Consider the following 25123-nt stretch of genomic DNA (forward strand, 5'->3'; position numbering starts at 1 on the left):
GTTAAGTAAGTTTAGAGAATAATGTTTAAGATTTTTATATTGAAAAAATAATTAATATAAAAGTTTAAACGACGTAGTTGTTATATCATGTCATCAAACGATCAGAACTCTTCCTCGCCTTAATGACCCCACTCAATTGGCCCATGGTTTTAATTTTTAAAGTCTAGAAAGATTAAAAAAGTTATTAAAGCAAAAATAGAAAACTAGGTCATTTGTATTAGATTATGTTAAGAGAAAGATTTGGTTGCCAACATGGTCTAGTCTAGTAAAAAAAGGACATTAACTTGTATATCAGTAGTTTCAAGTTCGAATCTCCATGGCACATTAGTAGTGTGTGTGTGTGACAAACTCCACTTCTCTTGTATTAAAATTTTTTTTAAAAGAAATAAATAGAGATTTAGTGTAGAAACAACGGATCTATACCGTATATTATAATAATTTAGACTACTATTTATTGCAACAAAAAAATTTGTTTATTCGTCTCCCATTTATATATGTCTAGAATTTTAAGATGTACCATCTTCAAAAATTTACTTGTTTTGATCTCCATTATCAGGGTAAATAAATAAATAAATAAATTTTTTTTTTTTGCATTGACACCATTTCTTTATCTTGAATTTATATTAATTTATTAATTTATAAAGCCATGATATACATATATGCTGTTAAATTATTAATTTCAAGCGTCATGATAAATATCATATAATAAAATGATATGTTTGCGAAAAGTTGAGTATGTGGTTTAGGATTGTTTGTTCCAGATCACCATATAAGCGAAGCGATCATATAACCTAACCTCAACTCAAATCCTCAAAGCAATAAAATGACACGTCGTTTTCTTCCATTTTTATTTTATTTTTGGTCAAACGTTTTACTTTTGACCCAATAAGGCCCAAAACGATTAATGAGGCCCACAAAGAGACTGATGATGAATTATGAGGCCCAAGTTTGAACGGGTCAGCATTAATTTAAGACTTGCAATCACCAACCCAGAAACAGAAATTGATACATTTGGCCAAAAGAAAAATAAATAAATGAAAAAACACCATGAGTTGGTGGAAAAAAGGATCAAAGAAATGATATTCATTCAGGTACAAACTACAAAGGGGCTAGCTGTAAATTCTCCAAGTGAATATAAGGAGAAAAGTATACAAAGAATTTGAATTTTATAATCACCAGATCGAATCGATCATGTACACAACAATAATAAGCTCATTGTGATTGGGCTGCCTGAAACTTGAGAAATCAAGAATCAGTGCAGCAAATAAGTTATTGCAAGGGCCACCAGCAGAAGAGTGTAAGCAATTCCTTGATCAATCGCCATGCCTGCATTAATTCAACCACAGCAAAAGAGAAAATTAGACAAAATCATCATTAGCTGAGCCCCAAAACTTCAAAACCCATAACAAAAAACCTAAAGTTTGCAAATTTCATTGATTCAAACCAAACCCAACAAAAAAGAATTGTGGGTTTTGCAGAAGAAGATCAACTTACTATCAGCTGAACCCCAACACTTTCAAAAACCCTAAAGTTTGCAAATTTTCATTGCTTCACACCAAACCCAACAAAAAAAGACAAATGGGTTTTGCAGAAGAAGATCAACTCACCATCGCTTGTTGGAGAAGGAGCTGGGGCCTGCCCATAACTCAGGCTCAGGAGAGCCATAAGCACAAACCCAATGATTGGAAGGGCACAAGATCTCATCGAATTCATCCTCAACCCCCAAAAAATAAATAAATCTGAACTAAATTAGGGTAATGAAAACTAAAGAAATGAAGGAATTAAAGGAAAATGATGAGAGATTTTAAGATGGGATGGGGGCTGCGCATACAGTTGATGTGGTATTTATATATGTGGAGGGGTGGTGGGGTTTCTAGAAGAACATGGCAACATGGGAACATGGTGGTGGTGGCGAACAAACATGTGCGGTTTCTTGGAAAGTGGAAGAGAGAGAAAATGCGTGTCACATTGCGCGTGTGAGAGAGTGGTTTTGGAAAGGAAAAGCACGCCTTCCTTTGACGTGATCATTTTGACTCCGAGTCGGCGGCTTGTTGACTCGGACTCACCAGAAAGCGGGTAAAGAGAGTCCCTTTTCAAGCAATGGATTGAGTTGGGTCCCAAGCCCGCCAGAGAAGGCTCAAAGCAGGCTTATGCCCACTTGGCCCATGTGTAGGGTTGTTCCAATATCTTTATTTCAAATATTTTCGACCGCCTCCATTATTTTCAGAGTATACAATAAAATCTCCACTCATTCCGTTGATGTTATTACCAAAAAGAAGAAAAGAAGATTCCATATAAAATTATCTATATGACTTTGTTTTTTGGGTTAATAATGATTTTTTTACAAACGTGGATCAGACCGGTTGGTTAATACAATTCGAATTCATAATGATGTTTTTCATGTGTGAAGTTGAGTGGATGGCCATGATTGGTTTTCCATGTGAGAGTGGGTGGTCAAAGAGAAGAGAAGAGAATGGTAGTATAGTTTTTTGGTTAATTAAGCGATGATTTAGAATAGTCTTAAACAGATGCCAGCCACTAATAGATACAGTAGGATTTTAATTCCAATTGACAAGATATCTTTCTTTTACACATCTACTACATTATGTTTTAAAAAGGGCAGCTGCTGCTGCTTAGCAACCCTTGTCTGGTTTCTTCCTCATCAGCCGCAAAGCCTCCTCCACAGACAATGATCCTGCAATTAGTAAAACCAATTTGTTCTTGTTCATTATCCCAACAGAAACACACCAGAGAGATATAAACAACAATCTTGCAGTGTAATGTTCTGATACATCTTCTTCGTCGTCGTCTTCTTCTTCTAATCTTTCTGAGCTCCACCTTATACCTCTCTGCAGCTGCTGGATATTCACCAACATGTAACACCAGGCTAAGCAGCTCTGCTTCAGCACAGAATTAATTTATTACTTTATTTATGCCATGATGCTTCTTCTTTTTTTTCCCCCTTTTCAAGAATATAAGTTGGTTTATTGCCAGTGTCTTGCTCTAGTTTTGGAAGAAAAAGTGGGAAAAAAAGGAAAATAGTGAAGAATATTCTTCAATATTTTTATGCAGAAGCGTTGTTTTAGAAACTTCCCTTTGAAGGTTGTTCAAGTACAGACAGATGACTGACATTGTGTTCATGTTAAATTACTAAATTGCTTTGAGCTATTTTCCACTTTCCTTATTTCTTATAAACTTCTTTGTGCATTCAGATTCCTTCCCTTCTGTTTCCTTCTACTACAACCTTCTTTTTGTCTTCTTATTCTTAATAAAGGAAAAAAAAAACTTATTTTCTGCTTCAAATTTTCAATTGAATTGTCCTCTGCTTATTGTAATATTTCCAAAATGGCAAACTGCTAGATTGGATTGGATATATGTGCACAGGGACAGGGCCTGACTGTGATAAACGTGGCACCACACAAGCTGTTCGCTACAATCCAAGAAAAGGCAAGACATTTAATTAGGTGAATATATAATCTGACTAGGAACGCCACACGATTCCAAAGCCAGCCAAAGCCTAACTCACTCCCCACCCCACCAAAATCCCTTCCTTCATGTTGAAGATTTCTCCCCAAGCAAAAACTTAGCAACATTAATTAACCCATCATAGTCATAAACCTACCTAAATCCTCTGTTTAGGTCTCCCAAACCAGCCATGCAGGCATATCAGCAAGTAACTAGTGCCCACAATTAATAAATATGCTAGCTAACTGCCTGACTTTAGAACATACAAAACCTCGGTGCTAAAATTGCAGATATCTGTAGCTCAACTAGTTAATAATTGTTATTCATGCACTTAAGGTTATGTGTTCGAGTCTCCCTTCATAAGACTGTATAAATATACATACATATTGCCGCCACTCAGCACAATACAGGTGTATCCGTCTGAGCCAAAACTAGCATGTACTTGTGTCCAACTGGCAGAATCAAAGGGACGTGGCAAAACAGAGGCAGCATCTAACCCTGGTTGGAAATGAAACCACTCTATCTTTAGCATTTTGATTTTGTTAGTCCATGGAGCATATGATGTGGACATGTGTAGCTCTGGTTTGGCTGGCCTCTCTCCATCATCTCCACCTTAAACTTAACACACACAAAGAATTACACAACATTAACACAAAAGCCTGCCTCGTCAAGAATTAAAGCATCTAAAAGGAAATAGCTTTCCTGGGCATCAATTAAAAAGCTACCTCTTTATGCCAAATAACTTTACTTAGCCAACCCTCCCTCCCTCCTCTCTGCTATAAATATTAATTTTCCTCCTCCTGTTAATTAATTCCTAGCTATATGATGCTCTGTAGCTTTCAGTTTCAGGTTTGAGGCAGAGGAGAATTCGGAAAGAAGAAGACAGTAAGAAATTATTATGTGTCAGCCTCACCCAGGTGTGCCTAGTTTGGTTAGGCTGAGAGACTTGGCGCTGCTGCATCACCATGGCAGATGGCTTCTTCTGCAGGGTCCTGCGGTGGTTCAGATTCAGACGTCAGTGGATTTGCATGCCGCTGCTGCTGCAGGCATGAGAGTCGAAGAGGAGGCTGCTAGTGGTGGTGGTAGAAGAGGTGGCAGCGGTGGCCCGACAAGGCAGTGCCTGTGCTCGCCGACCCGGCATCCGGGCTCGTTTCGGTGCAGGCAACACCATGCTGGGTATGTCTGGGGTACTGGTCGGATTGTGAGAAAAAACAGCTCCACTAATTAATTACTTCCAAATTATAAGCCTGCAAAGCGTGTACAAATTAAGAAGAGAAGGATGATTTGCATAAATATATATGGGTGTATGAATTAATCACGCATATAATCAACATCACGTCCTTTCTATATGCTGTAATTTCTTCTTCAAAACCAAGTTTGTTAAATTTTAAAAAATAAAAAATAAAAAAATTTCCGGTGGAAAGTCCAGTTCAAGTTTAAAATTTACCATACTATGCATCGAGATGAAGCATCATTACCGTCTTCATTTAGTCAAAGAATTCGATTAGAATATAAACACACAAATCAATCAGTAATCTCTCGAATTGAGAGACCTTTCGTGTTGGAAAAGAATATATGTTTATATGTCCCTGCCGTCCAAAACCAATTTTTAATATTCCAATGTTGACATGTTTCATTATTGCATTTGATGGCCTCTAGTGTTTATGAAAACGACATTCACAAATTAACATGTTTCAATTCCAAATTCGATTCCGATAACCAATTTACACTGATAAAACAAGTTTATATATATATAAAAGATATCTCCTCAAGGGAACTTTACTCCATATTCCCTGTAATTTAAATACAAGTAAAATGAATCCTCCTTTTCCATGACTTTTGGTATATAAGCACACTGCTCTCTCGCATTCTACATGCTGATAGTAGTTGTGATCAGTGAGAACTTGATGATGCACATGGACAGGGAGTTGTTGGAACTGTCATTCACATTTAGCTCCCAAATTACAGATTCTACTGCACTTACAGTCCCTTGATCTTAACCGCTTCACTGCAAGATTTATAACAACGACTTAGTTGATGTAAAATACCAAATGAAATGTCACCTTTTTGGGGAACTGGTGCAAACCCAGCTTCCCATATATGACACTAAGGCCATGTTTGGTGATCAGTATTGGATTGGATTGGATACTCCCTATAGCTAAAGCATGTTTAAGGAAGAAATGAACATTTCTTTGATCAAGTTGAAGGTTGAAGAAGAAAACTTATCCCATCTAATCCCATCTAATCCCCACAAAATGGTAGGATAACAACACCTTATAACTAATCCCTCCTAATCCCCCTAACATGGAAAGTCATTCACCTCTACCGTCATTTCCTCCTTCAATATAACTTAGATTTAGGGACTTATCCAATTCAATCCAATCTGGAGCACCAAACGAGGCCTAAGCCTCTACACTAATTGGGTATAGCCAAAGAACCTAAACTTGCCCAAACAATTAGGACTGTAATTATAAATACACAGCAAGAAAAATGTGAAAACTATATCAATCAGTCGGGACTCGCTGTATCAGAGGAAACAGCTTCCCAATGCATGCAATTGACTTAGAAAATGGATACAAAGTAGAAATGTATACTGCTATAGAGATTTTGCAGAAATTTCAAACTAGCCACAAGAAAGAAGAAATCGGATCCTCACCTCAGGGCTGCAGTCCTGACGAACAATTGTCTGATTGTTTGTATTTACATACACCTCACATGATGCTTTTGCCTGATGAACATTTGTGATCACAATTAGAAAAAATTGCCAATGAAAGAATTCACATCGAAACTAACATGCATATGATAGAAGGGTCAAATAGAAAGCGGATCACACCATAATCAATGGCCTCTTCAGCCACTCATCCTTATTACATTGCAGCATTTCACATGTAATTTTTCTACAGAGTGATAAATCCACCAGCAGATAGGAATATTACAGGGTATGAAAGAACAGAAGATTTTACTTTTCTTATCCAAGACGAAATAATTTGGGTGTAAACAGGCTGTGCACCAATCTATAATGCATATATCACAAATTGAAGGGTACCCGTTCTTTAAATTCACTCAATTTTGAAATGACTGATTAACTTAAATTGACATAAACTCATACACACTACGAACTCCAGAACATCAAAGAAGAAATTAATCAACAAAATGAAAACAACCACATTGTGTGAAGCTAATCTTAGCTAGATGCAACACTTCTTACACATAAACCCCCCCAACTCTCTCATAAGACATCGAGTAAAACTCAGCCTACTGAATTTCATACAGATACGAAGACCATTTCACCAACAAAAAGTTTGCAACTTTGTTCAAAAAATTGACAAGTTTACGGATTCAATGCAAAATTCAATCTTTAACTTTTACTGTTCCAAGCAAACATCAGATAGAATCAATACCAACTAAAAGCTTCTACATTGAATCAAGAGCAAGTTTACCTTGATAGGAATTTTGAAGAAAAAGAGCCCCAAAGTCCCTTCCACCTCCGTATCAGTATCAAAGGGTATTACACCCCTAGCCAAATCTTCAAGCAAGTAAAACACGTCGTGGATGACTTCAAGCCCGTCCAGCACGAGCGTGGCGTTCACGTACGACGACCCTCTGGCCCTCACACGCCCTCCATCGGAGCTCACAAACCCTAGCTCTCTCGCACGGTACCCCACCGTGACGCGGAGCGAGTCATAGTTCAAAGAAAACAAGTCGCGGTTTCGCACTCTGATGGTCAGAGAGAAGGAGAGGTCGAGAGTGGGTCTGGGGGACGAGTTGACTCTGACGTGGTTGAGTTTGAGCCGAACGAGTTGCAGGGTGGGGTCGGAGGGGAAGAGGAGGAAGATGGCGGTGGAGAGGAGAAGGAGGGAGGCGGTGATTGAGAAGCAGAGGCGGAGACGACGTCGTCTCCTGTAGTTAGGATTGGGACGGTAAGGAGCTAAAACGACGACGGTTTGCTGGGATTGGGTGTGGGTCGGGTCGGATGGGATCGGAGCATAGTATACAGACTCGCCCTTGGAGGCCATTTTTTGTTGGAACTGATAAAGACACAAGACTGCACAGAGTTAAAGTCTTAATTCGCTGCGGCCAAACGGTTCGTTTTATTTTCGTACGTAAAATATTGTGTTGTTGAATGATATGCACCGGTTTGACTTGTCATGTGGTGGGCCGTAAATTACGTGGCAGGATCTGAGTCGTCCACGGTTGGTCCACTCTTATTTTGGAGTGGACGTGGCAAAACGAGGAGTGGTAAATAGTTTTTCTTCAAGAAAACGAAATCCCTAGCCGCGAAGCAGACATCTCAGAAGGCAAACCAAGCGTCGGTTGTCGTTGTTGCTGATTTTGGCGGGTGAGAGTTGAGAGAAAGCGCGAGAAATCAATGGGTATAGGGGAAGCAGAGGAGGAAGGACCTATTTTCAGGGATATAAGGCGATATTATTGTGAGTACTGCGGCATCTGCAGGTCCAAAAAGACCCTGATTGCTTCTCACGTGCTCACTCACCACAAGGTTTCAGTCCATTCTTTTTAAGTCTGGTTTTTTATTGTCCAATTATGAATTTTTATAAATTGGGTTTTCGAATTTGAGGGATTTACTGTTGTGGGTTCATTTGGTTTTTGTATTTTAAACCAAATTTGAAGCTGGGTTGTCTTCAGATTGATTATCTTAAATTTTTACTTATGATTTGGTTACTTTTGCTACAGGAAGAGATGGAAATGGCCAAAGAGGCTGATGGGGAAAGAGAGAGGGAAAAATCCAATACTTGCCAAGAATGTGGTGCTACTTTTAAAAAACCTGCATATCTCAAGCAACACATGCAAAGCCATTCCCTTGAGGTATTATTTGCTATTAACTTCAAATTGTTAATAAACCTTCACATTTTTCCATAGTATTGGTGTCTGAAGTTGTGTTAAGGAAACCAGCGGCAGCTTGTATAGTACTCGTCTGACGATATTGCTACTGATTAGTTTGATAGCTTCATAACAGCTGATTGTGTCCATAGCTTTCCTTATTTTTCGGATGAAGGTCCTGTAATTTTCACATCAATTGAAGATATAAATTTTGCAGGATTCAACATTTTTAAGAACTATCCTTCCTTTGGATAGCGTGAAGCATTGGATCCCACACAGAGAACTCCAAAATGCGAGTGGTTTCTGACTTGACTGGACCAGTATCAGGTGGGAGACCTCCTGTGAAGCTCCATCAAGTGAACCTCAATCACGAACTGCTCGGTTTGAGGTTTGAATGCTTGATCATGTGCACTTTGAAATTATATGGTTATTCGTTCGTGAATTCCTTTTAGCTTATTTTGTACATTTTGGATGAGGTTTCTGTAGTATTTGCATCAATTGAAGTTATAAGTTTTGCAGGAATCGGCATTTGAAAGAAGTATCTGTTGGACAACGTGGAGCATTGGATCCCACACAAAGAACTCCAAAATGCGCAAGGGTTTGACTTGAATGGACCAGTACCAGGTGGGAGACCTCCTGAGAAGCTCCATCAAGCAAGCCCCAATCACGTACTGTTCAGTTAGAATTGAATGCTTGTTCACTTGTATTTTGAAACTATGGTTATTGGTTCCTGAATTCGTTTAGCTTATTCTTTACAGAGGCCGTACGTTTGTTTGGTGGATGATTGTCGTTCCAGCTTCAGAAGAAAGGACCACTTAAATCGTCATCTTCTTCAGCACCAAGGGAAACTCTTTAAGTGTCCGATTGAGAACTGTAATCGTGGGTTTGTTTCCCAAGGTAACATGAGGAGGCATGTGAGAGAACTCCACAATGAGGATGATCCTTTGGCTAATGTTGGAGGTCAGAAGCAGCATGTATGCCAGGATTGTGGAAAGGTGTTCAAATTTGCTTCAAAGCTGCAGAAGCATGAGAATTCTCATGGTAGCTTTCATTTCTGAATTTGATCTTCTTTTTGTATTCTGCCTTGTGTGAGTGCGTCAGTGGTGAATAATGGTGTAAGATACAAATTTTTCTGAAAATGAGGGGATGTGCTTTTGTTGAAGTTTTTGGCGTATGCTTAATGCAAACTCTAAATATATCCTTTTATGTGTGTAGTTAAGCTGGATTCAGTGGAAGCATTCTGCTCTGAACCTGGCTGTATGAAATATTTTTCTAATCAGAAATGCCTTAAGGCCCATATTCAGTCCTGCCACCAACATATCACCTGTGAGATATGTGGGACCAAGAAGCTGAAAAGGAACATCGAACGGCATCTCTGCACGCATGAAGGGGGACGTGCTTCAGTGGAGAGAATTAAATGCAGTTATAAGGGTTGTCTTCACACATTTTCAACTGTGAGTTACTGACTTGACTTTTAATGGGTTTATGTACACACATAAAGAACAAACAGATTTCATTATTTTGGAAAGAAAAAAAATAGTTTTGCATTCTTTGCGTTGCCATTGTTTGTTTTTTTATTGTTTCCATTTCTGATTTTGCTTATACATTTGCAGAAATCAAATCTCCATCAACATGTCAAGGCAGTACACCTTGAACATAAACCTTTTGTCTGTAGCTTTTCGGGTTGTGGCGTGAGATTCGCATACAAGCATGTGAGAGATAAGCATGAGAAGACTGGACGTCATGTCTATGCATATGTGAGTATTATTCTTACACATAATTCAATACCCTCATTTGTTGGATTTTGGGATAAGCATCTTTCCAGGCAATGCCACATTATGAGTTCATATGTGGGACATTATTGCTTTGAATTGCAGGGGGATTTTGAAGAGGCTGATGAGCAATTCCGGTCAAGGCCAAGGGGCGGCCGTAAGAGGAAGTACCCCACTATAGAAATGCTCGTACGAAAAAGGGTGACTCCACCAGACCAATTGGGCCAGGAGTCTGAGTACCACTCCTGGTTGCTCTAACAAGAGGCTGAAGACGAGAATTGAGCCATGCCCTTGAAGTAAGTGATTGGACATATCCACTACATACGCTAACCTACGTAGAAGTTTGTGTGTCATGAATCTGAACATTAGATATGGAAATTGGGTGATGCTGTGAATCTGAACACTAAATATGTATAGCATTTCTGTATTTTTTGAAGATAAGCATTATTCTGTTTAGTTGAATGGTATTTATTAATCCAATAGTTGAACCACGACCTCTATCTGAACTCCGAAGAACAAATTTGTGCGTTACTTGCCAAACCACCCATAACTTTGATGGGCTGGAACAGTCATTTTGCATTGGCTCAAAATTGTGGAATGAGTGCTCTCTCTTCTTTTAGCTCTCATTTTTGCTCACCACATGTTTATGTGGAACAAATTTGTTCTGCTTGTGAATATATCGTTTTGGACTTTTTAAACTCATCCTTTTCAATAGAACTTTCAATTACTATGCGTAGAAAGAATAAATAGATTTAAATTTGGGTGGAATATTTGGTGTGTGGTATATAAATTCCAATAAATGGATGTATTTTTCATGGACTGGTACACACGTTTCAAAGAATTCAATGTAAATCCAAGAATGTTTGACATGGAAAGAATGTGACACATAGCAAATATCTGTATCGGCTTCGGCACGTAACCTTCGATTCCAGATTCGACCATAGGATAAGATAATTGTTCTACTTTCGTTATTGGAGCCATCTAATTATTGGTTATGAAAATCAGGGTTTCTATTGCTGCATATTCACTTGATATAAAAACGAGTAAAATCACAGGCCTTACAAAACTCATATCAGATATTCCATTACCCTCTGTTTGGATGGAGGAAAATAACTTGGGATTTAGCTAAAAGTCGGGAATTGAAGAGGAGAAATTGATATTTTCATTGTTTGGCAACTTAAACACGGAACTTATTAATTGGCACGCGAAAAAAATCGTAGAAATTGGAGATCAAGATTCCCGATTTTAATTTCTGGCAAAAGAGTGGTCATTTCGCAAATTCTATTATTTCAAGCAGGAATTCGTTTTCACTATAATTTCTGTCATTTGCAAAATTTGACACACATAACCAGAACACTAAAATTATTAATTGACAGAAATTTAAAGAATGAATATCTAAATTCCGTAATTTGATAATTCTCTACAATTTTGAATTCCTTCATCCATATGGACAAGAAGAAATAAGAAAAGAAAAGGAGGGGAAAACCAATATTATCCATACATAATTATTATCTACAACGAGTCGCCAAGTACTCTGTGCAAATAAAATTTCAAGTACTTTTTGTTATCAATCGACTTTAAAAGATTTTGATGCAAACTCATTTGCCTTTCCGCATAAATATTTGTTTTTGAGAGGGTAGAAAGATGCTTCCATTGAGCAGAAACAAGAGAAGAGAGACAGTGTCAATGTTTTATATTAGTGTAAAACATTCAGCAACTGCACATACATTAAAACTGTAATACATAATTCATATAGAATTTATATATGTAACACACCTGAATTCAGCAAACAGAGAGAATATTGCTTTATACCTATTTGTTTATACAATATAGTTTTGTTTGGGGACTTAGATGTTGCTAACTAAGTAGACTCAAGTACTGACTTGGGAGAGAAAGAAGCCACAGAGTTATTATTGGTGGGCATGGACTTTGATCGCTTCATCCAAGCCGATGATTGGGACCGGTGAAACCGGCACCGGAACGATCCTTGATGAGTTGTTGGTGAGCACAAGCATTGGCCTCCTTTTGGTGAAATTGCTGCAGCTTCTGCGTTGCCACCACTTTTTGGAGAAGTTGAGACTGTCATGCCACTGCCATGGGAGGCCATGCCTTGTTGGTGAAGAATATGTGTGTGAACTAATATGAAAGAAAGAAACTCTTTGTTGGCAATTTATTGGCAATTGGGTTTGTGAATATTTATAGAAAAGAGAAGAAGAAAAATAGATTTTATCCTCGAAGAGGTGTGAGGCCAGAACAAGTAAGCCAATCAAGTTGTGCCCTTTGATTCCTCCCTCTTTGTCCCTAGTGTAACCGACTTCACTATCTCTAATGTTACGAACACCAATTTGTTTACCAACTTATTTGACAATATGACACGTAACAACCGGTGTCGGATGCCATAATTCAAATTAGAAAACTCACTTTTTGTATGTTTAAGATATTGTTTAACACCGAAAATCAAAATGGATAAATTTGTTTGTTGTTAAGAGCCAACCGATGCTTTACACGAGTTATGTAACCCTTCAAACTCTGTAGGCTAGAATGGTCTAAGTCACATCTAAAACAGAGGAGGGGGTCATTATCTGATCAAATTTTAAACAAATCCAGTGTTAAAGAAGATAATAGAGTAACTAAAGATTCCATAATCTACCCCACTTGGAAGGATTATGGTAATAATGGTTGTACGCAAATAGCATAAACTTTGTAAAAATATATATATACAAATTAAAAAGCCTTTGAAGATGAGGTTTCCATGTGAGAGCTGAGGAGGGATCATGATCATCTTTTTCTATGTGGCTCATTGCACACGTATAGATTCTGCTTCTGGTTTTGCTCTTTTGGTTTTTTTTTTTTTTAAATATAATATTTTTTCGTGTACAGCAGATGGTCCATCTGCTTTCTCCCTAAGTCAAAAGGTTTGGCCTCCCAATGTAGCCAAGTGTAAGAGCTTTTTGTTGCTTTCTGATCATTTTGTATATATCTTAGCCATGAGCTCTTACTGATGATATGTGGGTATGTGGGTTGATCATGACTTCATATGTTCCTGCAAAACTGAACCAGTCTTATGAATGTGTAGAATTCATTTTATTTTAGCCATGACTATTCTTCGTTCAGGAAAAAAAAAGAAGGGGAAAACATCTCAATGCTTGCTCAAGTGAAAAAAAAACTTTCAGAGAAGCTCCAATTAGTCTTTGTTTCTCCAAAAATGTCAAGAAAGTGCTGGAAGCTGTTATCCTGCGTCATCATTGAATTTGATTAATGATTAAAGACAATGAAATGGGACCAAGATACCAATCATTGTACTCAATTTGCCACATGTTGCGAGTTAAAGTAGGATAGTCTTTATCCCATTCAAAAACGATAAAGATAAAGATAAATAGTGTGATGGACTTTAAACCCCCCCTCCCCCCCTCCCAAAACAAAAACAAAAAAAAGCCCCATTTTTCAGGGTATAAAAAAAAAGTTTTTATTTCATAAAACAATAACAACTTGGATATATATCCTTGTAGTTTTTTATTTATTATTTATTTTTTCTAGAGCATATCCTTCTAGTTGTATTGTATACAAACATCTCTTCAATCTCTTTTTTTTATTTTATCAAAGAGACGAATTTCATTAAACTTGCATTAACACTTACTATAGAATCAATTGACGAACCAGAGGACTAAACTCTAAACATATCTTCAATATGTATAAATTAAAATGATCCAAAAAATTAAACCTTGTAATATTGTAAGATTGAGGTGGTACCTAACACCTTCCTCCTCAAGAAACCCAATTCCACAAGTTTCGTTTTCGTTAAATGACGGTGACCAATATTTCAGTTTTTTAAAGATAGTAGATGAATTCAACAAAGCAAGTCGGCTGGCTCCTTCAGATTCTGTGTATTTAATTTCTTCTCTGAGAAAAAAAAAAAAAAAAGTGAAAGGGCAAATTACATGTTTTGGTACTCGTAGAGCATGTTGTAACTCAAATTTTTGGTTTGATAAGGTCCAAAAATCATAGCCTAAATGCAAATGAACGATATATGAATGGTGTTTGTGCAAATAATCTCGCGGAAGAATATTCTCTTCGAGATCCTTCAACCTTCGATCTTTCTTCTCTCTCTTCCTCGATTCCTCAATTCCTGTAAAAAAGATTGGAGTAAATAGACCACACCCGGAAGTATTGTAGTAAATAGACCACACCTGGGAGTGTTGGCCAAAGGCCCTCAAATGCCTAATCTCCAATGCCTAATTTAGTTCAAATGTTTGTAGGAGCCGGGCGGCTGGAGCCGTGTGTGGTGGAGTAGGTTTAGATGTAGATTTTTTGAAGTACTTTGAATGATGAATGAGGTCATCTATTTATAGAAGCCTCGGGGCTAGAGTTTCGTAGAGAATATGCTGAGTTTATTCTCTACCCAAGTTCGTAGAGATCGAGTCGGACTTGATAATATCTGAATTAATGATATTATCTCTTTTTAAGAAGATAAATCTGAATTAAATGATATTATCTTCTCTTTATTAGGATAATATCTGAATTAATGATATTATCTCTTTAAATATTAATTAAGATATTTATTCCAATTAATTAATTAGCCAGATAAACTGGTTTAATTAATTAATTTAAGAGATTATCTTCTTTTCCACGTGGCGTGCCCTGATTGGAGACGAAAATATATGCTCCCACAAACGGCATGTCGTACGGGTTAAGAAAAGTGGGATAATGTTGTTGATGATTCATGAATTTCATATGTTGGTGGAAACAGTGACTTGATCCCCCTGTGTACTGAAAGCAACCTTTAAACAAAGCATATGTAAATGGAAAAGAAGAAAGTAGACAAAAAAAGGCAGCTAGCAAACAACTACCAGTCAACCAACAAAACTACCAGTCAGTTTGAAATGCTATTGCCAATTCAAATCTTCCTTCTTCCATGCGTTTTTCCTGGTGGTCAAATGCCAATCAAGTGCTTCACCATTCCCTGGAAACAGAAAAACCAACAGGAAAGCTTTGTGTAAATGGTCTTTTGTTTTGTTTTCTCTCCCGGCTTCCTCATCTCATTGGTGCCTTTGCTTTGTTTTCACTTTCAAACTCATAACTCTTATCTCTTCCTGGCTTCCCCTGAAACTTGAGAAAGCTGCAGTGATTAAGCGATACGATCCATGGCGAGAACAGGCAATAAGAACATACAAGCCAAGCTGGTGGGTATGTCTTCCTTTATATTTTCTTTCATTCACTTTACTTGTGTGCATGAAATGGGATACTCTTAATTACTAGTTTCTTTTTATGTATATGTCATATGTTATATATATATATATATATATATATGTGTGTTTGGTTTGTAATTCAGGGAAATAAATTGAGTTTTTTTCTTGGAGGATCACAGATCACTTGAAATATGCCTAGCCTAGATTTGAGGAGTAGAAGTTGATGTCTTAAACTTCTTGTTTCTATTTGAATGCTTAGCTGATTGTAATTCACTTGATGAGCAGCATCTATGATGCTATGATTATATGTTTTTTTCAAATTTATCTATCTGAATTCAGAATTTGTATATCCCCCATATAAGTAATTACCTTCTGAAAAAGTCTTGGTTCTTAGATTGTTTGGATTGTTACATTTTTTCCATCAAAATATTTTAGCATTGAGAACTAGCAAGAGGAGTTCATCTTGGTCAATTAATTGGCTTTATCATTGCTTTTTCCCAGGTACTTCTTGGGGACATGGGAACTGGGAAGACAAGCTTGGTATTGAGATTTGTGACAGGAAAATTTTTGGAGTACCAGGTTCACTTTGAATATATATAGAATCTTTCTCTGTAGAAATTGTAGCATTATTAGTTCTTGGTCTCTAACATGTGTAAGCTGCAGGAATCAACAATTGGAGCAGCTTTCTTCACTCAGGTTCTGTCACTAAATGAAGCTACCATCAAATTTGATATATGGGACACTGCGGGTCAGGAACGGTACCATAGCCTGGCTCCTATGTACTACCGTGGTGCCGCTGCAGCTGTTGTGGTGTATGATATCACAAGCATGGTATGGTAACTAAACTAAAATATCCAACAGGGTTTCGATCCTTACGTTTGTTGCTAGTTTTTCACATGTTCATGTTTGTCACACACAGAATGCCTTGAAAGATCGCCAATGAACTTAAATGTTTGTCACATTTGTTGCTAGCTTTTCACATATTCATGTTCGTACACGTGTCTTCTAATGCTGCCATTCTAAGTTTATCTGCTGTCTGCATGAAGTTTTTCGCTTTTCATTCTTCCTGAAGCAGAGATACTTCATAATATGTCTGCTGTGCAACAGAAAGATTTCTCTTAGAATATGCCTGGTTCAATATGTGGTGTTCTGGCTGCAGGAATCATTTGTGAGAGCAAAAAAGTGGGTTCAAGAATTGCAAAGACAAGGTGCATGACAGTTTTTGTACTTTTTGAAAAGTTTTGGAGTCTGATCAGTGTTTTCTGGTTCATGTGAATTTCAATATTGTTTCAAGCTAAAGTAAATTTTGTTCAAATCCTTATTTGATCTCAGCAAATCCAACTCTAATAATGTTCTTGGCCGGTAACAAGGCTGACTTGGAAGAGAAGAGAAAAGTGGGGTTTGAGGTATTCACTCTTCACCATCCCATGTTCCTTTTTGGTCATTTTTCATATTCATACAAGTACAATGAAAGGCACACCTGTTAGATTTATAACAGAATCTGAAACTATATTTTTATTGATTCTTAGATTGTTTTGCAAATGACTACTTTTTCTGTTTGATACTGCAGGAAGGTGAGCAATATGCCAAGGAAAATGGCTTGGTTTTTCTTGAAACATCTGCCAAAACTGCACAGAATGTCAATGAGCTCTTTTATGAAATAGGTACACCCCTATTTCATATGTCATGCAAATTGTTTAAATCCCGGATCTTCTTTACCATGCTTATGAAAGCAAGTCTTTTTGCAGCAAAAAAGTTGGCTAAAGCTAGCCCTTCTCGTCCAACTGGGATAAAATTGCATAGCAGATCACAGCAAAACAGCAGGAGAATGTTTTGTTGCTCTTGATGATGCCGGTATGCAACTTTCTTCTGCGCATCAAATTTATCATTTCAAATCAAGTCTTCAATAGATTCTTTAATATGATTCTTTTTTTCTTTTTTTTTTTTTTTTTGCTTTTCCCAGAAGCAACAAACATATACTTGTATGATTACAGGTTCATCTGTGTTCAAGGACATCATGGTTCAAGAAGATGGAGAAACTAACTAATCCTGGCTCATGATCAAGGACATGGTTCATCTGCGAGCTCTGAGAATCGCGCTTTACAAATATTAATTTTCTTTAGTTATGTACATTATAAGAATTATTTCATTATGTTCATTTGATGTTCAAGAGTGATTGTGGAACATAATATGGAGAAGCAAAATGCAACGTGGCATGGCCAATAAAGCAATCTACTCTTGATTTCTGAAATGCGTGTGTGTGTGGGTGGGTGTGTGTGTGTTATATGCAGAAATAGACACCATAAATATATTGTCAATGGTGGTCCTAAATCCTCCATGGTAGCCTTGAAAGTCAGCTGTTTGAGGGCATATTGGCAGAGTTTGGGGCATTGAAAGCCAAAGCCATAGCTAAAGCCAAAGCCGAAATTCAATATTGTATTAAATGCAGTGCAGTGTGAAGAAAATGAAGCTTCTTGCCTAATAGAGCTCTCCTCTCCTCCCTCATGGAAACCAAAGAGAGAGAAGGTCTCGTCCTCATCAAAGTGGACAAAGACCTCAGCAAGGGCAGGTGACACAGAAAGAGAGTTTTTGTGTATTTTAAGCTTCAATGCATAGTTATCTGAACTCGAGGTCTCTTAAAAACAGAGAGATTTATTTTCGATGTTTTTTCCCTCTTGGTTTTTGTTTCTTTCTTCATTTTTTGTAAGTCCACCCTTGACAGTTCACGTGCCATTCTCACCATCCCAAAACAAAAACAAAACCAAAACCAAAGGTGAATATGTTTTTTTTTTTTAAAAAAAAAAATTCTTGTGCAAGCGACATTGGAGAACGGAGAACCGAACTTAGAACCGAAAATGGAGAACTGATCTTAGAATCTCGGATGCAAGACTAACTGCTCTTAAACACTTAAACTAAAAGTTTCTTGTAAAGGTGAATATGTTAAGATAGAAAATGCGATAAAACTGCTTTCCCAAAAACTACTAAAAACCCAAGTGAAAACAAGGAAAGCAATTCTGTCTCTCTGCTCTGCAGGTTCAGAGAGAAAGAAAGAAAGAGTTGGAAATTCAAGTGGCATGGGCTGGCTTGGGTGGACGAGCCATGGCCACGCATGCAGTGAAAAAAGCTGATCTGGGTACACTACTCTGCCTCTTTCCAGCTCATTTTTACCATTCCCATTACAAATCACCAAACAGAAAAAAATAAAACCCACCCACCTCTTAAATACAATTTAAAATAAAGATTAAAAACTAAAGCTCTAACTAAACTGTTTCTCCTGATTATGGCATGGAGAATTAACCATTAATCACCATGAAGGAGAAGTACAAGGAGAACCTGATGAAGAAGAAGAGAGGCCATTGTTAGTATTGGAATCACTACCTGAAGTGCCTAATGACCTGGCATCTCTGAGAGGAACAGAGCAAGCCTCTGCAGGGAGCTTCTTCATTGGAGTTAGAGGAGGTGTGGTTGTTGGGCTTGAGGGACCAGAAGGGGTTGGTTGGGCAACCTCATCCTCTCCAGAGCAAGAAGAAGAAGAACCCCCTCCCATTTCTAGTCTTGAAGGTGAAGTCTCTGGAGTTTCAAAGGGAGTGTTGTTTTCTCCTCCACTGTGCCTGGTGCTTGCTTCATCATTGTCATAAATGGGGTTAGAAATGTACACAAAATGCTCTGCACCACCACCACCACCAGCAGCTTTCGCATTACACTGAGCACCAGGACTGCTATTACCAGCTTGAATTTTGTCTTCTTGGGTTGGCTGCGGTGAAGTCACAAAAGAAATTGATGGGGATGGGCTTGATATCATGACCCCAATATGACAGGGGGTTGTGTTTGGTAATATTTCTTGGTTTGGGACCGGGATGTCAAAAACCTGGTGAAGAAGGTGAGTATGGTGCTTCTTTGTTTCTGCGTTGTCTTGTTTGCAAGGAACTGATGGGAAAAGGAAGCTTCTTGGAGCACGAAGAACCCCTAGAAAGCTGCTGAGAGGAGGGCCAGCTGAGTGATCTTGAGGCTGTGATGAGGGCTGCTGAGAAGAGGTTGTGGTGGCTGCAGAGTCGGCAGCATCAGCGGTGAGGTTTGGGTTGGAGGTGTTGGTTTTGAGCTGACGCCGGCGAAGTAGGAGGGAACAGTAGAGCTCAGCTAGCAGCACCAAGATTAAGCCCAACACTATGGCAAGGCTCACCACCATTACCAGTGTGGCCCCCATTATCACCTTGGATGTGCCCTTCATCTCTCTCTGTTCTCTCTGTTTCTGTTAGACTGGAGTGTGAGGCAGTAAAAGGGTCCTGTGTTATATTGGAGGGTGTGAAGCTTTTTTTGGCGGGAAACAGTACGTTACCTTTGACAAGGAAAGGGCATGGGATGCGAATCTAGAAAGGGCAAAAGGCATGGGGAATGTCAAGGCTTTTCCTTCTGACAGTCAAGGTCATAACCGTAATTTGGGTGGTGGTACTAAGTTTAACACCATTATTACAATATATGAACCTATTTGACAGTTACCTTCGAATCCCATGACAATCGGCAAACACTTAGTATAATTACAAATTTACCTCTTTGTCCTGTAGTGCAAACGAAATTACCCATTCTGTAATCACTAAAAGAAAGAAAAATTCATTTATGACAATGGAGCTGTTATACATCATACAACAACAAAGCATTCTCAATCTCAATTTTCAAGTCCCTGTCAGATTCTAGTATCTCTATCAATTGAAGCAGCAGACACTGTTACAACTTTTACAATGATGATTCAGCCGATGATTTACAATGATGATTCAGCAGATTCAGTAAAAGACCAATCCTGGGGTGCGACAGTGCCACTCAACTATAGCAATCGATATTAGTCGTGTTAACTTTCTTCAAGACAACACAATAGCCACTCAGTGAAACACAAGCAACAAGATAACAATGGTTACCATCTAGCGGATTTTGAATTCTGATTGCTTTACCCGCTACCTTCCTCTTAGTGCTGCAAATTGGGCAGCCAAATCCTCATAGTCTGGCAACTTGGGATGCACATGCCGAGCTGGGTTGGACCTATCTGGTTGAAAGGAAACCGCCCGAGCATATACTTTGGCTGCCTCTGATGGACCACTATGTTTATTAGGAAGGGAAACCGATCTTGCTGGGGTTGCCATTTCTGACTCATCTCTGCTTTCGTGCCTTGGGGATTCACCAACACCAGTGCCTCCATGATGTGGATGACGACTTTTTGACTTTCTTCTTGACATTTCTGGTTCAAAATTGGATGGCTTTTTACTGTAATGAATCAGCAGTTCATCGATTCTCCTCTCTTCTTCATCTTTCTTACCGTGCTCATCATCAAACAACAGTTGCAGGCCTCGTCTTGTCTCATCCCTTCTCCTGCTTCTGGATTTTTTCATTGCTACTTCTGCATCTTCGTTGTTTCCGGCATCATTGTGAGAGGAACGTGATCTTGAGTGTCTCCTCCTAGCTGATCTTGGTTTTGGTATGTGGTTGCTAGATGCATCATCCCGATGAGCGTGATCCTTCTCAAGATCATGATTATTAACCTTTGCAGCAGCACGCCTCTCACCCTCATCATCAGATCCTGGTTGTGCTCCTCCCAGTATATTATCAACAAAGGCTATGTTATACGCTACAGGATCCTTAGTGATGCCATCATTGCCAGAACTACGATGTGAAGAACCTAAAGTGGTTTCGTGTTTTCTACCTTTCGCTTTGACATTAGGTTTCATATATGGAGGAGGGATGCCATAATTCTTCACTTTAGGTTTTTCTTCTTCTTTACTTGCTAATCTTGCATCATTGTGTTGGCCGCCATAATTGTCATCAGCAAATGAGCCTTTACCATTGCTTTTCACATGCGATCCAGCAACATTTGGCTTTACATGAGGTAAAGCTTCATGGCAGTCTCTTTTAGGAACATTGTTCTCCCTACCATGATGCCTTTCCTGTCCTTTTGCCTGAGATGAACTGCCCAATCCAACTGACTTTGGGGGAGCATCCTCCTTTCCATTCCATGCTTCATATTTGTGAGAAACAACTTCTTGCCTTTCCTGGAACAAAATTCCATGCCCATTTTTTTCCACAACCGTATCTTCCCTGCCATTGAGAGACTTGTATTCTTTTCCAACGAGTCTATGCCTAGTCTGATGATTGTGCTCATCCGTCTTCAACACAGTACCGTCCTTGTCACTGTGTAATTTGTGGGCATCAAGCCTCCTTTCTGTAGGCAAAAAATTATGCTTATCTCCTTTTGGGACTGCAGATGCCCCATTAGACAATTTGCCTTTATTATCAGGAACATGGGAAGATCCGTAAGTTTTTGGCTTTTCCTGCAAGGTCCCAATTTTCAAGTGACTTCAAATTTTGAGAAAGCAATGCTTTTGACTAAGGATTTTTTATTCTATCTATTACAGGTGTTAACACAGTAGGTGGACATACCTGTATAAATGCAGGAGGTTTAGACATCCTCTGTTCAAAGGCCTTGGAGTCCCACTTTATTGAGAATTCCAATGCTATGTCTTTCATTAACTGAACCTTCTTCTCCAATGTAGGAGGCTTTGAAACTAAGTTCTCAACAAACTATGAATAAAAATTCAGTTGGTTAGTTTTAAAGCAGTTACGGATTCACACAGTTCTATTATGAGCAGGTCAATAAACAGTTACCTTTTGATTCACAAAATACTCCAGAGAATTCTCGTATCTCTCTTGAAATAGTTGCCTAAGGTCGCGCAATTCTGGTAAATCAGAAAACCTTGCTGCAGCAGACATCAGTGATGATACAGGTTCCCGACATTCCTCAGGGCATTCGCTACAATGAAAATAATGCAGCAAGGAAACATTGTATTGAGTTTGATTTTATTGTTCTTAAACTAATGCAATTTAAGGAAGGTTCAAGAAAGGTAATATCATTCCTTTTAGCAGGAATCCAAACCATTTGTTTGGATAACTTTGTAATGTATAATATTAGAGGAACTACGTTAGATTAACAGACATAATGGAGAAAGGACATTGAATCAGCTAACAACTTCAATCATTCGTGATGTGGTCAAAGGCAGAACCCTATACAAGTTGAATTCGGTGAGAGTTTGCAATCAAATTACAGTAGTCCACACATGGATAGTGTTGTAACAGATTTTTACTCAAATCAAAATCTTCCCAACAGATATTCCCAGCTAGAAGGATGCCAACCAAATCTACACCCATTTTTGCGGCTTCTAACACCATCAGCCATAAATTGTACACATGTGCATATCATATAATATGATAATTCACAAAGTTGAACATAACATGTATAGAAAAAGGTTATATTGTATAAGACTTCCAAATCCAAAGATGAAAGCAAGAGAAGATAAACAATGCTGCATCAGTAGGATTTGGCAAATTAAGTAAACTGGTAAGACTGATATCAAAAAGAGCATCATACAGTTGCATATGCTAAATAGACTAGAAAATCAAACGCTTGATATTGGCAGCAAACAATCTCTAGATGAGCACAAGAAGAAAAGAACAAGGTATACCTTTGTTTCTGCATGACTGAAAGATGATTCAGCACCAAATCACAGCATCGCTCCACGAAATCATAACACGACGAAAGTATCACCTCTGCTGTGAGTCCATCAGCCTGTATTTAACAAATATAACACTCTTCATTTAGGTGGACAAGATAGACAAAAACAAAACTAGTCCATCAGCCTGTATATCCAATTAATAAATAAACCTTGTGCATTTGATTTAATCAAAAGATTATAATCAACTCAAATAGCAAATGTCGCAAAAAAAGAAGAAGAGGAATATTGTTTTTTCTCGGCGACCAAACAGATTATAGAAAATACGGAATTGCAACTAAAATCACTCAACAAGAAAGCATCAATGAATCAAAAGCCAAAATACAAATTGTAAAGACAGAGCAATCAATCTCACCCTTCCAAAAGCATTAATATCAAGGCCATTGGCGAGTAGATCAGCGATATCTTTCCTCAAAAACTTCTGCGTGGCGTTCCTCTTCCTCCGTATCACATCGATCCGAGTTTTCGTCAATTTAATCAACGATTTACTACCAAAACAAAAGACATGCAGAAAATATGAAACATATCATAAGCACACTAATATTTCAATTTATGTAGATACATAGAGATGCAGATGAAATTGTATAAAGAGAGGGATCTGAGGGAAAACCATTTAGCGGCAAATCCACGGCCGAGCAGCCCGTCCAACATTTTTCAATCTCTTTCTTCAACTCGGTGAACACTGAGCACTCAGACTGAGAGAGCGGGCATTAGCGAAGCTGGAGCTTGAATAATAAGAACAAGGAGGAGGAGGAGGAAGATGAAGAAGAAGAACGTCTCTTTCTCTCTTTGTGAAGCCGCTTCCTTCAGTGGGTCTCGGACATTTTTCAAACTCAGTTTGGCCACTAAACTGATGGGACAGAGAAAACTTTTCTGACCATAAGGTCCCTGCTCTTTCACCTTTACGTAACGACGTTGACGCGGGTAACAACCGGTCATTTTAACGTTAGGGAGGGTATTTTGGGGAGAATGCGATGTTTTGGTGAGTGCGGCGGATGAGTCGGTCGCTAAGAGTCTGGTGGGGAGATCGTGGGCGTTGGATTTGAATACTTTTGAGGTCTCGTTGTGGAGAGGTGGGGGGTGAGAAGTCATCAAGTCAAGGTGGGTAAAGACGAGTGTCACAAGAGTTGATAAAATCTGCTGAGCTGGACCCAGAGAGGGTGGTGACCTTCAAGTGCTTAGGTTTCGGTCATGTTATTATTTTTAATAATTATTAGTGTATTTGTTTATTTATTTTATTTTATATTGCTTTCATGGGACAACAATGAAATTATTATTTTTGGTCTGACAGAAACAAAAATTGATAGGGGCCCAGAGCCGTTGATAACGGCCATACCAACCGTATTGATCAGAATTTTATCTGAAAATAGAAAAGAAAATTGTTCATTATTAGTAGTGAGTGATCTTTTTTTATCCTAAATTCCTACAATTTCCAGACGTCTCTCCTCCATTTTCCTCCCTTGAAGAATCATTTTCATTATTGTGCTGCTGTTATAGGTTGCATCATCTAATAATGAAGAATGGATCTTATTCTTTAGGGTGTACCTCCTGATTTATTCCGTTAACAAATTTTCATTATACACGTATCATAATAATAATTGTGTCTTAAACTATCATTTAAAGATTATATCTGAAAAAAATAAAAAGTGCTTGAATGTGGTATCTGTTTGATGTATCCAATATTGAAATGGTTGTTGCAAACAAATCCATCTGCAAAGTCAAAAAGAAAAAGAGCAGTGTCATACATTCCAATTTCCATTTCCACATCTGCTGCCTGTAGCATAAACCTTTTGAATTCAGATAAGCATGCAATTTGCAATTGGATCAAGAAAATAAAATGTTCTTTTACACTTTTTTTGTTGGTGTTGTCAGTTTTGGGTATAAATTAAGAGCAACCCACATGTTACTTCCATTAACAAATGGAAAAAATAAAAAAGGGTCAAAACTATCTAAGTCTACCAACCAACCCCTTCATCTAACTTTCCTGCAGCAGCAACCCAAATTAGCAAACCACTAATTAAAGAGCAGACCATTTCCAATTTAATTGAGGATTAGCATCACCCATTTTAAGATTTTTCCTTTCTGATGAATAATTCTTTCTTAAATGATGAGGTCAAATTACAAAAATGCCATTTCATAACTTGGGCCTTAGGCCCAAAAGCTTACAACAGATGAACCTGGGTTGGCCCACTTTAGCCCAGTCATCATTTTTACACCTGGCTGAATTGGAATTTGGCAAGCCCATTAGAAGATAGATTTGTGACTTGTCTAACCAAAAGCTTGCCTCTTGCATTCAGTTGATTTACCCTCT

General features: G+C 38.2%; 5 protein-coding genes and 1 long non-coding RNA gene across 10 annotated transcripts; 2 read left to right on the forward strand and 4 right to left on the reverse strand.

Annotated features, from left to right (window-relative positions):
• LOC109950196 lies at window positions 1053–1971 on the reverse strand. The gene is made up of 2 exons (XR_002272491.1): window positions 1608–1971; window positions 1053–1326 (listed from the first exon to the last, which is right to left on the reverse strand). It is a non-coding gene; the product is annotated as an uncharacterized LOC109950196 (long non-coding RNA).
• LOC18769854 (transmembrane protein 106B) lies at window positions 3593–7547 on the reverse strand. Of its 3 annotated transcripts, none has more exons than XM_020568189.1 (5): window positions 6906–7547; window positions 6122–6193; window positions 4913–5473; window positions 4379–4712; window positions 3593–4083 (listed from the first exon to the last, which is right to left on the reverse strand). In XM_020568189.1, the coding sequence occupies exons 1-3, from the start codon at window positions 7479–7481 to the stop codon at window positions 5471–5473; spliced, it is 651 nt and encodes a 216-aa protein (XP_020423778.1). In that variant the 5' UTR covers window positions 7482–7547; the 3' UTR covers window positions 3593–4083; window positions 4379–4712; window positions 4913–5470. The 3 variants fall into 3 exon arrangements, with proteins under 3 accessions (XP_020423778.1, XP_020423776.1, XP_007202533.2); XM_020568187.1 differs by having other exon boundaries at window positions 4191–4712; XM_007202471.2 differs by having other exon boundaries at window positions 3593–4712.
• LOC18769594 (transcription factor IIIA) lies at window positions 7694–10574 on the forward strand. The gene is made up of 6 exons (XM_007201973.2): window positions 7694–7963; window positions 8158–8289; window positions 9063–9345; window positions 9520–9758; window positions 9918–10061; window positions 10182–10574. Exons 1-6 carry the CDS (start codon window positions 7835–7837, stop codon window positions 10332–10334), a joined length of 1080 nt encoding a protein of 359 aa, XP_007202035.1. The 5' UTR covers window positions 7694–7834; the 3' UTR covers window positions 10335–10574.
• On the forward strand, window positions 14990–17508 carry LOC18769848 (ras-related protein Rab5). 3 transcript variants are annotated; one of them, XM_020568192.1, is made up of 8 exons: window positions 14990–15260; window positions 15764–15841; window positions 15926–16093; window positions 16422–16470; window positions 16595–16668; window positions 16833–16926; window positions 17011–17116; window positions 17226–17508. In XM_020568192.1, exons 2-7 carry the CDS (start codon window positions 15779–15781, stop codon window positions 17106–17108), a joined length of 546 nt encoding a protein of 181 aa, XP_020423781.1. In that variant the 5' UTR covers window positions 14990–15260; window positions 15764–15778; the 3' UTR covers window positions 17109–17116; window positions 17226–17508. The 3 variants fall into 3 exon arrangements, with proteins under 3 accessions (XP_020423781.1, XP_020423779.1, XP_020423780.1); XM_020568190.1 differs by having other exon boundaries at window positions 15029–15256; XM_020568191.1 differs by having other exon boundaries at window positions 15029–15256; window positions 17257–17508.
• LOC18769434 lies at window positions 17198–19766 on the reverse strand. The gene has a single exon (XM_007203322.2). It carries the CDS (start codon window positions 19488–19490, stop codon window positions 18567–18569), a length of 924 nt encoding a protein of 307 aa, XP_007203384.1. The 5' UTR covers window positions 19491–19766; the 3' UTR covers window positions 17198–18566.
• On the reverse strand, window positions 19848–23646 carry LOC109950195. Its single transcript, XM_020568175.1, has 6 exons — window positions 23423–23646; window positions 23168–23300; window positions 22765–22868; window positions 21911–22055; window positions 21686–21826; window positions 19848–21576 (listed from the first exon to the last, which is right to left on the reverse strand). Exons 1-6 carry the CDS (start codon window positions 23461–23463, stop codon window positions 20209–20211), a joined length of 1932 nt encoding a protein of 643 aa, XP_020423764.1. The 5' UTR covers window positions 23464–23646; the 3' UTR covers window positions 19848–20208.

Source organism: Prunus persica, chromosome G7, assembly GCF_000346465.2.
Source record: "Prunus persica cultivar Lovell chromosome G7, Prunus_persica_NCBIv2, whole genome shotgun sequence".
Lineage (NCBI taxonomy): Eukaryota > Viridiplantae > Streptophyta > Magnoliopsida > Rosales > Rosaceae > Prunus > Prunus persica.

Coding starts and splice junctions, on each gene's coding strand:
- LOC18769594 (XM_007201973.2), top strand. CDS start 7,835: ATGGGTATAGGGGAAGCAGAGGAGGAAGGACCTATTTTCAGGGATATA. Junction 7,964..8,157: donor ACGTGCTCACTCACCACAAG/GTTTCAGTCCAT, acceptor CTTTTGCTACAG/GAAGAGATGGAAATGGCCAA. Junction 9,346..9,519: donor GAAGCATGAGAATTCTCATG/GTAGCTTTCATT, acceptor TTATGTGTGTAG/TTAAGCTGGATTCAGTGGAA.
- LOC18769848 (XM_020568190.1), top strand. CDS start 15,218: ATGGCGAGAACAGGCAATAAGAACATACAAGCCAAGCTG. Junction 16,471..16,594: donor TCAAGAATTGCAAAGACAAG/GTGCATGACAGT, acceptor ATTTGATCTCAG/CAAATCCAACTCTAATAATG. Junction 16,927..17,010: donor TGAGCTCTTTTATGAAATAG/GTACACCCCTAT, acceptor GTCTTTTTGCAG/CAAAAAAGTTGGCTAAAGCT.
- LOC109950195 (XM_020568175.1), bottom strand. CDS start 23,463: ATGTTGGACGGGCTGCTCGGCCGTGGATTTGCCGCTAAATG. Junction 23,301..23,422: donor CGTGGATTTGCCGCTAAATG/GTTTTCCCTCAG, acceptor TTGTTTTGGTAG/TAAATCGTTGATTAAATTGA. Junction 22,056..22,764: donor TCAGTCATGCAGAAACAAAG/GTATACCTTGTT, acceptor TTTTCATTGTAG/CGAATGCCCTGAGGAATGTC.
- LOC18769854 (XM_020568189.1), bottom strand. CDS start 7,481: ATGGCCTCCAAGGGCGAGTCTGTATACTATGCTCCGATCCCATCCGAC. Junction 6,194..6,905: donor TCTTCAAAATTCCTATCAAG/GTAAACTTGCTC, acceptor AATGTTCATCAG/GCAAAAGCATCATGTGAGGT.
- LOC18769434 (XM_007203322.2), bottom strand. CDS start 19,490: ATGAAGGGCACATCCAAGGTGATAATGGGGGCCACACTGGTAATGGTG.